The sequence below is a fragment of the Tenrec ecaudatus genome, chromosome 11, assembly GCF_050624435.1.
Source record: "Tenrec ecaudatus isolate mTenEca1 chromosome 11, mTenEca1.hap1, whole genome shotgun sequence".
In the NCBI taxonomy this organism is placed as follows: Eukaryota; Metazoa; Chordata; class Mammalia; order Afrosoricida; family Tenrecidae; genus Tenrec; species Tenrec ecaudatus.
Window position 1 is genome coordinate 48,759,884 of NC_134540.1, and position 14,753 is coordinate 48,774,636.

A 14,753-nucleotide genomic window follows, 5' to 3' on the forward strand; every position below is an offset into this window, starting at 1 on the left:
CCCATCAAGACTGTGCACTAACTAGTGCCATCCCCAGGATGAGCTAGGGACTGCACCTTGGTGACACGTAGAAATTTCATTGGCTGGTTTTGGGAAGTAGATTGACCATTCTTTTGAGTCTGCCTAAGTCTGGGAGCGCCTTTGAAATCTGCTTAGCACCATAGCAACAAACAAGCCTCCGCCGACAGGCGGGAAGTGGCTGTGCACAAGAATTCTTCTAGCATTAAGCTGCTCTTGCCCGTCATTCTTATATGTAGAACCGTAGGACTGACATTTTTTCTGTAAGAACAGGGATAGGCTGAAAGCTAGGAAAGGGTCGTCTACTATACTTACATGGTGTGATGGCTTGGTATGACTCTTCCGTCCCTATTCTTTGTGGCTCCCAGCAATGACTTTATGGGAGTACACAAGAAGAGTGCAAAAGGAGGAGGGAATTGATCAGACTTTCCATTCCTCTGGACATAAAGTGAGCTATCTTAGAAGCACAGAAGGCCATCACGAAAAAAGAGCTAACCGTGGGCCATCTGTGAGCTCCCTGTGGGAAGTACTGGTGGTGGCAGAGGAGACCATGAGCTGGCGTGGTGAACTTCCCAGCACATGGGAAGAGTGCAGTTCAGTGCCTTAGAGAGCAGGGGGCTGGCTTAAGGGTAGAGTGTTCTTTTTGGGTGCTGAAGGATCTTTGTACCACTTTTGCAATCAGGGCAGAGGCCAAGGGGCCATGTGGTTGAGAGATGGAGGACCAGAGAGAGACATGCCTGCTAGTGTGGCTGCAGAGGTGCTAGTGTGGCTGCAGAGGTGCTAGTGTGGCTGCAGAGGTGCTAGTGTGGCTGCAGAGGTGCTAGTGTGGCTGCAGAGGTGCTAGTGTGGCTGCAGAGGTGCTGCTGTGGACCAAAGAATGGCATGCTTCTTGTTTCTGATCTTGACTTGTATGGCCGATTGATGGTCGGTGAGTTCTATGTGGTCAATGCCATGGATTATTGAACCATGTGGAGAAGCAGGGTGCGGTGGGAGGGATGGTTGGTGTCTGAATAGGATAAAGAAGGATGGAAGGAGAGGCATATCTGACCATTGTCTCATAGAAACCATGTGAGGCTGAAGAGGAATTTATGGACTAGTCTCAGACAGATGGGCTAATATCAGAATTATGGACTTGATCTGGACGGGGCTGGGATTTTCCCTCAATATTCAGTTGCTCTTTGAGATAAAGCTCTCTCTTACACACACGAGTGTCTCTGGACTTGTTTCTCTAGTGAATCCGGACTAAAACATTATCATCCTTTCCTACTTCAAATGAGATGTTTCCAAATCTTTGAAACCCAGGAATGGGGGGAAAACTCTGTTTGAAAGTCAAACAGGAGATATTGGAGGGGTGTAGAAGTAGAGACACAATATTTTTAGGGGTCTAGCTCATTTAAACCCATCCGCTACAACTTACTGGCTCTGAAGTGTTCTCGCTCGTTGTGATTGTGTGATTGCTTGGGGCCATCAAGTTAGTTCCTACTCATAGCCGTCCTGTGCACACCTGAATGGAACGCTGTCTGGTCCTGGGCCTTCCTCAATCCCACTGTTATATTTGAGCCCATTGTTGCAGCCAACTAGGGGTCCTGCACAGAAAAGCCTAGCTTATTCAGATACTACTGGCAGACTGAGTGTACGTGATGTAAAGTGAGCCAAATATACGATTGTGGAGATCTGAAATCACTTTATCCTCTTAGTTTATGCAAAGAAACCCTGAGTGTTATGTTAAAAAGAGTTCTTCAAGGTAATCAGCTTTAATGGAGTCCAAGAGAGAAACCCAGCAGTCATTTCAGAAAGAGATTAAAGAGAGAAAACCCAAGGTAAAACATCCCCAACCCTCACCAAGGGGAGGAATGCTGCATGCTCTCTTTTGTGAGGTGAATATTTGTTTCAATGGTCGCATTGGTTTTTTAACCCCGTTACTACCAACTCTTTCTTCTCTTGTTAATTCATTCTTATCACTGTGGCTAAAAATGGCAGGCTGCAGCGCAGATGGAAACAAGGCTTGCTACCATTTCAAAGGCTGTTTCTGAATCAGTGTCTAGTAAAAGCATTTAAGTATATATTTTAGAACTTGACCAATGGCTCCTCCTTGTTGCCATAGGTGAAGGCTATCCAAGCCAGCAAGAAGGTAGGAGTTCGGACAAGATCTTACAGCGAAGGCACAGGAAGGGCTAGCCTGCGTTATTGGCTCAAATGCCGGAATATATGCTGAAGGAACATCTTTAGAGAGTTCCTTCCTGTCCAAGCTCTCACTTGGTTCATTGGTTCAGCATTTATTGAAAAGTCACATGTTAGGCTTGGATGGACTAGGGAGAGAAATAAGTGCCCTTACTCAGGAATTCCAGGACTAAAAGAGACACCCCTATCTAGCTCAGAAGCCACAAAGCGCACATGGAAGAAGCACACCAGCCTGTGCGATCACGAGGTGTCGAAGGGATCAGGTATCAGGCATCATTAGAACAAGAATCTTATCATAGTGAATGACGGAGGGACTGCAGAGAGGGGACCCAAAGCTCATTTGTAGGCCACTGGACATCCCCTTATAGAAGGGACTTGGGGAGGAGCTGATCCAGTCAGGGTGCAGTGTAGCAACGATGAACCATATAATGTTCCTCTAGTTCCTAAATGGCTCCCCCCACACACTATCATGATCCCAAGTCTACCTTACAAATCCAGCTAGATCACAGGATGTACACTGGTGCAGATAGGAACTGGAAACACAGGGAATCCAGGGAGGATGATCCCTTCAGAACCAGGGGTGTGAGTGGCGAGACTGGGAAGGTAGAGGGAGAGTGGGTTGGAAAGGGGGAACCGATTACAAGGATCTACATATGACCTCCTCCCTGGGGGATGGACAACAGAAAAGTGGGTGAAGGGGGATGTTGGACAGGGCAAGATATGACAAAATAATAAATCATCAAGGGTTCATGAAGAAGGGAGCAGGAGGGAGGGGATAAATGAGGACCTGATGCCAGGGGCTTAGGTGGAGAGCAAATGTTTAGAGAATGATGAGGGCAATGAATGTACAAATGTGCTTTACACGATTGATGTATGCATGGATTGTAATAAGAGTCGTATGAGCCCCTAATAAAACGATTTAAAAGAAAAAAAGAAAAGAGACACCCCTGGGCACAAGTGATGGACATACTGTTGAAGGGGTGTAGTAGGGGCGCTTTCATAAAAGTGCATGGACAAGTGGAGTGAAAAGATCACGGAGTTTCCCCGAGAACTCTGTGTAGCTCCTGCGGCTAATGAATGGCAGCAAAGGACCTGGGCACTGTTCTCAGTCAGCCCGCCTCCTGCTCAGCCTCTCCCTCCCCCATCAGGGGAGCCTTGCCCTGTGATGAGGTGAATGAAACAGGTGCCAGGGGAGTCTCCAGGTTCAATTAGACTAGGAGCAAAGCCCTGGCCATCTCCTTCTGAAAACCAGTTGGGAACACTCTCTGGATCCCAGTAGTCACCCCAGGCATTCACTGGAGGACCCAGGGACCAGCAGCAGGGGGCTCCCTGAGTCAGGCGGGAGGGAGGAGGACAGGAGGAGGTCCTTGCGCGATCAGGTTTCCTCTGGGAGCTGGCTTTGAAGTGTGAGGACACGCGTTTGTTACTTTTTTTTTCTGTATTTAAATATTTAGTTTAAATAAAAACATAAATAAAAGGACAAGTCATTTAACATTAGTAAACCATCACAGTAAGTGGAAAATAGGTTCAACAAAAACAATAAGGTATCAACAATGATACCTTAAGAGTACTATTCCCTGAGCTCAATCAGCAACCAAGCTAAAATGGAAAGAGTTAAAATCCTTCAAAACCGGATTCCTCATCATCATCCGTATCCCAATGCAGAGCTTCAGCTGGTGTGAGGTCATCATAGACGCTGTCCTCACTGAGATCGCCGTCATCACCATCACTGCTGTCATTTTCATACAAAGCGCAGTCTTCACTGCCATCCATAGCATTACCAATACTACATTTCTGGAAGGCACGCCGCACCATGTCTTCTGGAATGTCTTCCCATGCATCTCGAACCCACTTTGCTATTAACTCTATGTCAGGCTTCATGAGATTTCCTCCTTTTGTTAGTCCTTCACACACGGTCTTTAAAAGACTTATTCAAAGATACACGTCATAGGACGGCTCTGATTGGTTAGATGTGAGTAAACAAACATTTAAAGTCCTGCAGTGTCAGCAGGGCTTTGAATGAACAGTGGAGGAATGGCAATCACCCCTGAGAAAATGGGAGCTTATCCTGTTTCCTAGTGGGGGTGGGGCAGCGAGATGTTACACCTCGCTGGAGTACCACTGACCAGTGTATAAGCCAAACCCGTTTTTTAAAAATCTTTTTATTGGGGCTCATAAGGCTCTTATCACAATCTGTACATACATCAATTGAGCAAAGCACCCTTATACATTCGTTGCACTCGTCATTCTCATAATTCACCTTCCACTGGGGTTCCTGGAATCAGCTCGGTTTCCCTTTTTTTCCCCCCATCCCCTTCCCTCCCTGATCCCACCCCTGGTCCCTTGATAGTTTATAAATAATTATTATATCTTATCTTACATCCCCCGGCGTCTCCCCTCACCCGCCTCCCCCTTGCCAATCTCCCAGAGAGGAGGTTACACATAGATCTCCGAGATCGGTTCTCCCTTTCTACATGCCCTTTCCTCCTGGTGTCGCCACTCCCACCGCTGGTGTTGAAGGGTTCGTCTGTCCTAGATTCCCTGTGCCTCCAGATCCCCACTGCACCGCTGTACATCCTCTGGTACAACCAGGTCCGCAAGGCAAGGTAGGATTGGGGTCATGATGATTGGGAGGGGAGGAAGCGTTCAGGAACTAGAGGAAGGTTTTGAGTTTGTGTTTCATCCCTCCGCGGTTGTTACTTTGTGTTTCATCCCTCCTCTCGGCTGGCCCGTTATGCACGTTCTTCCTGGGACTCTTAGATGGAAGGAATTTGGAGGCTTCTCAAATATTGTGTAGTAAATCAGACCCTGGAAGGAAAAAATTATCTTGGTCCATTCTCTGTCCTGTTTTTTAAATGTTTATTAGAAAAAACAACTTTCGGGACTCAGTCAATGGGGCAGGAGACATTACTTCTGAGACAATGTGCTATTGCGTTTTCTTCTTTTTTTCTTGAGAGAGGAGTGAGGGAGGGAGGGAAAAAGAGAGAGAGAGAAGCCCGTCCAAACAGAGGACAGCTGGAAAAAAAACGCATTTTCTTCTTAACTCACTGCCATCGAGTCAATGAGGACAAATATCGATGCCTGGTGGGTTTCTGAGACAGTAACTGATTACTGGAATAGAAAGCCCAGTCTTTCTAGTAGTTTCCAACTGCGGACTCTGTGGACTGCAGCCCAACACTTAACCACTGCCATCACCAGGGCTTGAGCAGGGACAATTGAGGCAACTCCCTGTGGGTAAAGACGCTCTATTGGAGAGTAAGGTATGAGTAAACGCACTGAGTCACCTAGTGTTACTGGAAGAGCGACAGGAGCCTTGTGGGGCAGTGGATTCTGTGTTGGGATGCCAACAGTCAACTGGTGGTTATAACCCACTAGCTGCTCTATGGAAGAGAGAGGAGGCTATCTTTGCCTAGAAACACCCGCAGTGGACAAGTGAAGGGCAGTGCTCATCTCCAGAGAATATCACTTCCTTGGTGATCCTCCACTGACCTCTCCCTCTCATTTGTGTGGCGCTGTGGATAAAGGGCTGCAAGGCGAAGGTTCAAACCCACCCACTGCTCCACTGGAGAACGATGAGGCTATCTGCTGTGGTGGATTCAGTCTCAGAGACCCTGTGAAGCAGTGGTTCTTAACCTCCCTGGTGCTTAACCTCCCTTAACGACCCTTTCATACAGTTCCTCGTGTTGTGGTGGCCCCCAGCCATAAAATTATTTTTGTTGCTATTTCATCACTGTAATTTTGCTAGTTGTGAACTGGGCGAGCCCTGTGAAAGAGTTGTTCAACCCCCAAAGGGGTCACACCCATAGGTTGAGAACTAGTGCAGTAGAGGGTAGCCATGAGCTGGACATCTGGTGGCAGTGCGTTGTCTCCATGTCCATGTGGCTCTTGCTACCACTCCGAGATGATTAGGTTTAGGACCCACCTTTCAGCCCTGGGGTCTTCCAAACAAATCGGATTCCATCCACAGGTACAGAGGTTAGGATTCCATGGAATATTCTTGGGAAGAGACAGTTCAATCCATAACAAACAGCAGGGACACACACACACACACACACACACACACACACACACACACACACACATTTATTCGTTCTGTTTAGGGAAGCAGTGAAAAAGCAAGTGAGAAAGGCTGACTGGGGCCGGATCACAGGATCTTCAAGCATTCCATGTTCTGCTTTTTCTCAGAATCCCAGATTCGTGGTCCTTTGATCCTGGGTAGAACCTGGAGGTGCAATGACCTTGATTAGACAACAACTGGTAGGCTGCAGAGAGAAGAGCTTGAAGACTTGCCAGACCTCCACCCACCAGAAGAGGCTGGAAGCGAATAAAGGAAAGCAAAGGCATTGCTATAAGGCCACTGGATGCTCACTGGGCTCAGCGGGGGTGGGGAGGGGAGGGGGAGGGTGGGAGGTAGAGCGGACTGATGGCGAAAAGCATGGATAAAATGATAGGAACATGCTTTTGAATCAGTCAGCCTTGGGCTCAAATCTTAGATTCAGAGTTTACTAACTGTGCAGTCCTAATGGAAGCATTTAAACCTTGTGAACTTCATTTTCCATGTGTCGCCAATGGGAAGAATACACCTTTGTAAAGGGTTCTCATAGGAGTTTGAGCGGTGGGTGACAGACATGTAGACTCCAGCAGGCAGCCCTCACAGCCACCAGAGCAAGCTCCCTGCCCCATGGGATCTCAGAGTCCCTGCTGATTTTGAGGCTTTTTGTGTGTGTGGAGTAAGTTACTTAGTTGAAGTAAAAACATATAATTAATATGAATTATCTAGTCAAGTAACAGGATGTACTTGGAATAGATATATAAATAAAAACATCTCCATGCAGAGGCTGCATCGGTGAATTTGCTCCAGTACAGGAGCCAACTCGCATTTGGAAGAGAGCTCACCCATCCTGGCCGTCTGCGTTGTCATGCAGGCTCCAGCCTCGTGTGTTGGGGATAGGAGTCTTCCTGCCAGATCGGTGTAGGACACGCCTCGACTTCCTCCTCCTGTTCACACCCTGGTTGAACTCGAGCACTGCAGTGTGCCCTTGGGATACACAGTGTGCCCAGTGACACTTGAAAACACCAAGGGACATTAGAGAGCATCCAACCAGAAATATTCTCAGTTGGGCTGGGTACCTTCCCTTGTGTGTCTCTAAGACTGATTCATACCTAGCGCTCCCCCACCTCCGCCCCCGATTATTTGTTTTCTAAGTGATCCTCTTAGGTTTTCTCTTTACCCTCAAACAAAGCCATCTTCTTTCTGACTGCTGTGTCTCTCTGCATCCCTTAGAGGTGCACCTTTTCAGAGCGAGGGTGTCGTGGACCATCCACAGATGGTGAAGGCCAGACCCCTGGTGTTTGTCATCCACACCGTTCACGTCAGCCAGCCACTGGGAGAAGCATGTCTCTCTCTCTCCCACTCAGCTCTGAGCTCCTTAAGAAGATGGTGCTTTCTTAGCCATACCCGCAGCTTAACATTGAGCCTGCACTTAACATAAAATTAGGTATTTAAGGGCAAAATAACTATCTAATTTAAAAGAGCGCAATGAGAACAAATGTGGGAAGAAGTGCAGTCAGAATGCTTTTCAGAACTGAGCGTGGTAGCACCTTGTCTTGTGTACTGGATCCATGTGGTCAGTAAGACCGGTCCCCTGGGAGAGACGCCAGCGAGGAGGAGAAGGAGGACCCTCAGCGAGGGCTGGCACAGGGGTGGGGGAGTGGGGTGGGGCTACAACAATGGGCTCAAGCACAATGGTGAGGGCAGCCACGGCCCAGCAGGCCTCCTTCTGGTGAGTCAAAACCAACTTTTTGGCACCTAATAATAAGAGGCGCCTTCAGGACAGTAATATCAAACTAGGAAATTAGGAGGGGGTTTCAGAAAGTGTGTGGAAAAGGATAAGGACATTTTCCCATGAACAGTTTGAAACCCTCTTGTCTTGTATCATTTTGGAAGTTTGGTTGGTTTCTTAAAAAAAATTAATTTAAAATTAATCAATCTCCTGCCTGTGAGTCTTTGCAAGAAAGCAGGAAACGGACACGATTTTAAGTCAAATTCTAGATTAAAAAAAGGGAAAGTCAGATTCTTCTAAAATATCATTCCTTTTCTAATTTGAATATTCTCCAGCAAACATACAAATACATAAATCTAGGAACTTCTGAATGAATGGACTAGAGTGTAACCAAGCAGACATGAGAGAAAGGCAAACTTAAGTTGGTTATATTTGGATGCCAAGTCATGCTATTTTAAAGCAGTAGCGTCTCTAATGTTGAATAATATCTTGGCACTTTCTATTCCAGCATTTTCATACATTAGTACTTGAAATAACGTTTGTCTCTTAGTTTTAATCACATATATATTAAAAATGATAGGATGAGGAAAATATTGCTTCAAGAAAGAGTAAAAACAAAAAACAAAAACCCCAAAGAACAATTTATAAATGTAGTACGGTAGAAGTCATATTTATTGAAAAAAATCAGTAACTTTGCTATAAAATTTATAACAGGAATATTTACTGGATATTTGATGCATAAACCTGAATGTTACATACCAAGTACAAGACAGTAGCACTAGTTTTACCTTTATTTACATTTTATGAAAATTGTTATGCAGTCCATGTTGAAAGAACTTAGGATGGAGAATTGTTACATTAGAAAAATAATATTCTTGATAAAGCATTCTCAAGGAGTCCAATCACATTTCTTTCTGCCTCTTCAATAAGGCAAATGTCTCTGGAACAGCATATAACTTAATTTACAAAATACAATGTAACTGTTCAGACACATATTCAAGTTTTCTTTTGGTATGATTTTTTCCCCCATCACTGTAAAATTGCTTTGCTGTTGTACTAAAACAGAAAGAGAAACTTTCAGGGACCTGTCACTTAATGATTTCAGCTATACATTACATATACAACTCCATGACCTAGTGACCACCACTGCTACATCGTCATCGACGGTCAATACTTTGCTGGGTGAGCTAGTCTCAAATGTAGCCTATTTGAAGAAGACTTCTGCCAGCTGACTGTGGAATCATTGTTTAGTTTTCGTAGGCAAACAGATCGGTCACAGTACGAAGCTTCTTCTGTTTTAAGGAACTGGTACACAATTACAATTCCACTCACGAGGGAACGCGCGGATGGGGCTGGCGGCAGACGTTGACGGCCCCACATGGGCCGCACCTCTTCTCAGAGGCACAGCCCTGCCCACGGCCCCGCGGGCGGGCGGGCTGCACAGGGTTGGTTGCGTTGCCATCGCTCTGGGCAGTTAGGGAGTTTTTATCCCTTCAAAGGCACACAACTTCCACCTCTTCTCCAGCGTTGCTCCGACACCTGTGAACTCCTGCTTAAACATGCGGGGCAGCCTCAGCAGCAGTGTCTCTATCTCGTTCGCAGATATCTGTGGGAGAGGCAAAGAGCTGCTTTGGAAAGGAGCCCCTGCGGCATGCATGCCTGCAGGAGAGAGGCCCGGGCTCAGGCAGCACGAAGCACCTGCAGGGCGTCGCTGCCACTGGCTGTCCCAACAAGAGGCACAGGTGAGGGCTGGATGTGACTGTCAGGTGATTCTCACGAGGCAGTCACTGAGTGGGTACCCTTTAGAGCAGGGTTCCTCAAACTTTTTAAACGGGGGCCAGTTCACTGTCCCTCAGATCCACTGGAGAGCCAGACTATAGTAAAAAAAAAACCAACTATGAACAAATTCCTATGCACACCGCACATACCTTATTTTGAAGTTAAAAAACAAACAGGGCAAAAACACCCGGCGGGCTGGATAAATGTTCTCGGCGAGCCGCGGGCCGTAGTTTGAGGACGCCTGCTTCAGAGTCTACATTTTACACCGACTCTGAAATTAAGTTTTAAAAGAGGCCAAACAGCCAAGAAGCCAAGCCAAGTGTTTATTTGATGTTCGATGCCAAAGCTCCCTTAAGGTGCATTCAGGATTCCCTGGTCCGTGGAATAAAATGTCCTTTGAACTGAGGCTGCCCTGAACGTTGGAAAGAACGTATTCTAATTAGGTGTGCGTGAGCAGGCTTGAAACCTGAAAACATTTTACTGGGAGGCCACGCAAGAAGCCGGGGCCAACTCCCCGGAAGCTTCGATTGTCAGATACGGAAGAGTTGGGAGTGCATTTCGTCTCTGCGGGCGCTGGGGGAGGCGCTTCCTCTAGCACACTTTCCACTCCCACAGCGCAATAGCAGGGTGTGCAGGGGGATCTGCGGCCCTTCCACCGGCCAGGGGCCTGAGTGAGTCTCAGGAGAGGTGGGCGTTTCCAAGCAAACTGGGCGTGGCCTGGGATTCCAGAGTCCATGAGTGACCCACTAGTCTCAACAACCCAGGGCGCATTCTACGCTGCCCTACCAACACAGGGCAGTGGGTTTGCCTTTGAGGTTGGGGAAACAGGCACAGAGCTGGCTTTCTTTCTTTCTTTTTAAAAATCATTTTATTAGGGGCTCATACAACTCTTATCACAATCCATACATACATCAATTGAGCAAAGCACCCTTATATATTCGTTGCCCTCATCATTCTCAAGATTCGCCTTCCACTTGGGTTCCTAGAATCAGTTCGTTTTCCTTTTTTTTCTTGGTGCCAATTTCAGAGTATGGGTGGGGGCACTTGTTTTTCTTTTTGATAAAAAGATTGCCCTGAGTTTCTCTAAATGATCTGAAAATAGGTTATTTGGGCTACCCCCCCTACAGGCTGAATCAGAATCTCCAGTTCTTCAGCAAGCACCCGGGTAGGTCGCGGGTCAAGCGTCTCTGCGTTCAAGTGAGTACGTAAACCAACCAGGTACAAAATTCTCCAAGTCTCAAATGCAACTCTTTTTAGGAAGAAGTGATTTGCTAGAACAATAATTTTTTTAAAGGACAGGAAAGAGTGCGCATGAGAGAGTGCGAAGGCGTGAAAGGCAAGCAGGGATTCGTACACACTATTACTGCTGCAGGGGATTGATAAGATTCTCTTGGCTTATCTTCTGATTCACTATTGTTCAAGCCCACTGTCCACACCTTGGCCTCGCCTCTAAGTGCTGGTAAAAGCTGACAGACATAGGCAGAGAGGAGCCCATTTTATTTCTGGCTGCTTGATTCCGTGTTCCACTCTGGTCAGGCAGGGCAGACACCACACCGGGTGAAGAGGGGCTGCCTGAGGCCTCGGCTGGGGGGAAGCTGGAAAGCCCAGGAAGGCAGCTACCTGTACAACCAGGTTCCCTGTCAGAGGGTTAGCTGCTTCCCAGCCTCCTGACAGCACCCAGATGCCAGTCAGAAGGAGGGAGGGAGGAGGGAAAAGCAAGAGGGGAGGCAGGGAGAAAGAAAGAACGAAGATGGAAAGAAGAGACACAGATATAAAGACCAGAGGGACACAGGGGCTAAAAGGAAGAGGAGACAGGGAGCGTGGGAAGAGAAGCCCACTAGGAGAGAGAGTAAGCAATGGAAGACATTAGGGAAAGAAGGCGGGACCTGGAAGGGAAAGGATGTGAAGGAAGGGGAGGAATAGGAGGAGAAATGTAGAAATGTAGAAACAGGGCAATGTCAGGAAGAAGCTGTGAAAAAGAAGTCACTAGAAGACTCCCATTTCACACAACAGCTGTGCTGCTCACTCTTGCCCTTTCTTGATCCTCCAAGCTTTCATCATGATTTCATCTATTGTATGTGGCCCCACCTGGACAGAGTTGGTTCTTGAAGTTCAACTGCCCTCTAACCAGTCCCTCCTTGTGCCTGGTGCCTGCATCCCTAGAAAAACCTAGTGCTCTGGGCCAACAGCGTCCTTTATGTAGATAAATGGAGAGTATTGCTGCCTCTGCTGTCACAAGCTTTCCAGAGGCGCTGTGATACATAAAAACATGTTCATTGCAGCCTGTCTAAGCCACAGAGAGCTCCTGCAGTTGTTCATTAACACCTTCTGACAGGTGGCTATTAGGAAGGAGCCCCTGTCAGAATAGACTGTATTACAGAGGATTCCGGTGGGCACACCTACCACTACTACTCAGCAAAGTCACTGCCCCCACCCCTCAAGCCCCCTGTGGTCTGGGGAGGAGCTGGAAACTGTGGTGTAATTAAGACAGGAGTTGTGTCTCCTTGAAATTCAGGAGATGTTCTTCAGAGGCAGCTGCTTTTTCAGAAAGACAAACTGTGGCCCTCTGCTGGGAAATCCACACCTCTCCTCACGCCCACCCACGCCCACCATCGTGCAGCCATACTGCGATGTCATGCCAAAGCACTGGGCCCCCAAACTGATTTTCAGAACCTCCCATGTGATGGGCTGCAGGTGTGGGCCAAATCCCGCCCAAACTACCATCAAACTGATTCCGACTCATGGCGACCCTATACATACACCGTTGCTGAGACTGAGTGCCATGGGAACAGACAGCCTCCTATTTCTCCCTCAGAGGAACTGGTGGGTTCAAACAGCCGGCCTTGCAGGAAGCGAGCCCGTGTGTTGGAGACCAAAGACACTTGGAGAACTGGGCCTTGGGGAATTGTAGCTGGGAAGAAAATCGGAGAAAGTGCTCCTTTTGGCAAAGCCTAAGTTAGGAAATGTTCCTCTGCACGTCTCAGTGCAAACACGTGTGCTGCTTGGGGGCAGCTCTTTGGAGGGCCTGCGGGCTCTGGGGCTAATGTGAGGCTCCAAGCAGCCCTTAGAAACTTTGTCACGTTCAAGGTGGTATGGCTGACCCTGAATGTGGGGGCCCCAGTCGACTTGGCAGAAGGGACTTCTGGGAGCCATTTCCCTTAGCCCACCCCTGGTCCCCCTAGCCCTGGGTGAGTCGTCTGACTTTGTCATGTATTTCTGATACGAGAGTGGGTGGTTGAGAACAGGCGGAGAAAGTTACACAACTGTCATCTCCACGAGCAGAGATATTTAACCAAAAGTGGCAGCCCCGTTTTGGGGAGCCACGTGCTATAGAGGTGCACCATATAAACGAATGCTCCTGTCCATACGTGGCCTTTGGGAATCCTAATCAGACTGGCCCCGTCGACTACAGAGCTGGCTCGAGCCTGCTCTTCTTGTCCTTGCCGGCCCTGGGCAGAATCTAAACGTGATCTTACAGCTGTTGTGAGATGGTTGATGCCGGCCGATCTGTGTTAGTCTAACCGGCATTTCTCTCCCTCTGTAGTCAACCTACCAGAGTCAGAAAGCGCATGTGCTGTGGAAACAGGGCAGAACCCACTGCCTGCATGCAACATTACCCAACACTCTGTGGAGGCCTCCTGGCCCCCAGTTCAGGCTGCTCAACCAGGGGCAGGTGCTGCAGTCGGCTACCCCCCCAGCTGGCCCCGAGCACCCACGGGTGTCGCCGCAGGACTTATTTGGGCAGTGGACATGAGCCCTGGTGGACATGTTATTTTGCTTTCTTAATAGAGCCCCAAGGAGATGGGATTCCAGGATGTAGCAATAATTTGCTTTCCAGATTAGAAAGTTTATGTATCTTTTTAGCCTCCTGGGGATAGAAAAAAGATGTGGGCTGATTCCTGGCACCCACCGGTTTTCGTTAAAACACACTTGATTGAAAACACACTTGATGGACATTACAGTCAGGATGCGGAGGCTTTGCTGGAGAGAGAGAGGGGGGGGGGAGAGAGAGAGAGAGAGAGAGAGAGAGAGAGAGAGAGAGAGAGAGAGAGCATGCGTGTAGGTCGTCAACCTGTACCAACAAAGAAGACAGGAGGCCAAGAATTCTGGGAAGACTAGCAAGCAGATTCCTTGGCTTTCACAGCTCCTACTGAAAAATAACTGCTTCTCAACAAAGGCTTCCCACTTGGGATCCCCAGGGGAGGAACGCCATGTGGCACACACAAGGGGCGGGGCACTGCCACCCCAGGAGGCGCTTCTGGAGGGTTCCGCCCATGCCAGGCATGCTGGGGCATGTGGTCTTCCGCTGAATCCCAGGGGAAGGCAGCCAGCTCTCGAGGAAGTAAGGCCAGATGCCTCAAGCCTGACCTGTCGGGAGCCTTTTCTATTCTGCCCCGTCTGTGTGAGGGGGCCAGAGAGAGGACAATAATAAGTCCTCATTTCAAAAATCTGTGCATGTTCACATTTCTTTCACCTCACTTTGGAGTGCCCTATCACCGACTGAGAGAGAAGGCAAGGCCAGGGATCTCTGGCTGAAAAATACATTTTGTCCAGATGATTGTTCTCAGAAAGGAAGTGCTAGATCCATTGAAAAGGTTACTCAATCTTGGGATCTGACAGGGTTACTTGAGTCAAAATATGAAGTAGAATTTTAATCTGTGCTAACCACCGAGGACTCAGAATGCCTTTTCCGCGAGTCTTCAGTGGAAGCTTTGCTGGAGTCCATGTTCCTTCTTCCTCTGGGGCGTGGCTGGCTTCTCTGGCCACCCCTTCCCCAGGTCTTCCTGGCTAATGACATCATTGGAATTCAACAGGAAACCCACCACCACCTCTTCCTCCTCCTCCTCGACATACAAATGTGCGTCCTCACTCTGTCCGTCCTGTCTTCTTTGGGGTACAACTACTGCCATGGGCTAGGAGGATAGCTAATTTGCAGATGAAGGAAACTGAGCCTCAGGAATGAGGAGAGACTGGGTGTGAACAGTGAAAGGT

General features: G+C 48.1%; 1 protein-coding gene across 2 annotated transcripts in view; it reads right to left on the reverse strand.

Moving 5' to 3' along the window:
• Positions 1-8,712: 8,712 nt before the first annotated feature.
• The window catches only part of ENOX1 (ecto-NOX disulfide-thiol exchanger 1), a 483,696-nt gene continuing 477,655 nt past the window's right edge, over positions 8,713-14,753 (reverse strand). For both annotated transcript variants that reach the window (XM_075563633.1, XM_075563632.1), the window contains one exon: positions 8,713-9,588. In XM_075563633.1, the coding sequence (XP_075419748.1) occupies positions 9,457-9,588 (132 nt within the window). In that variant the 3' untranslated portion in view covers positions 8,713-9,456. The remainder of the gene's footprint in view (positions 9,589-14,753) is intronic.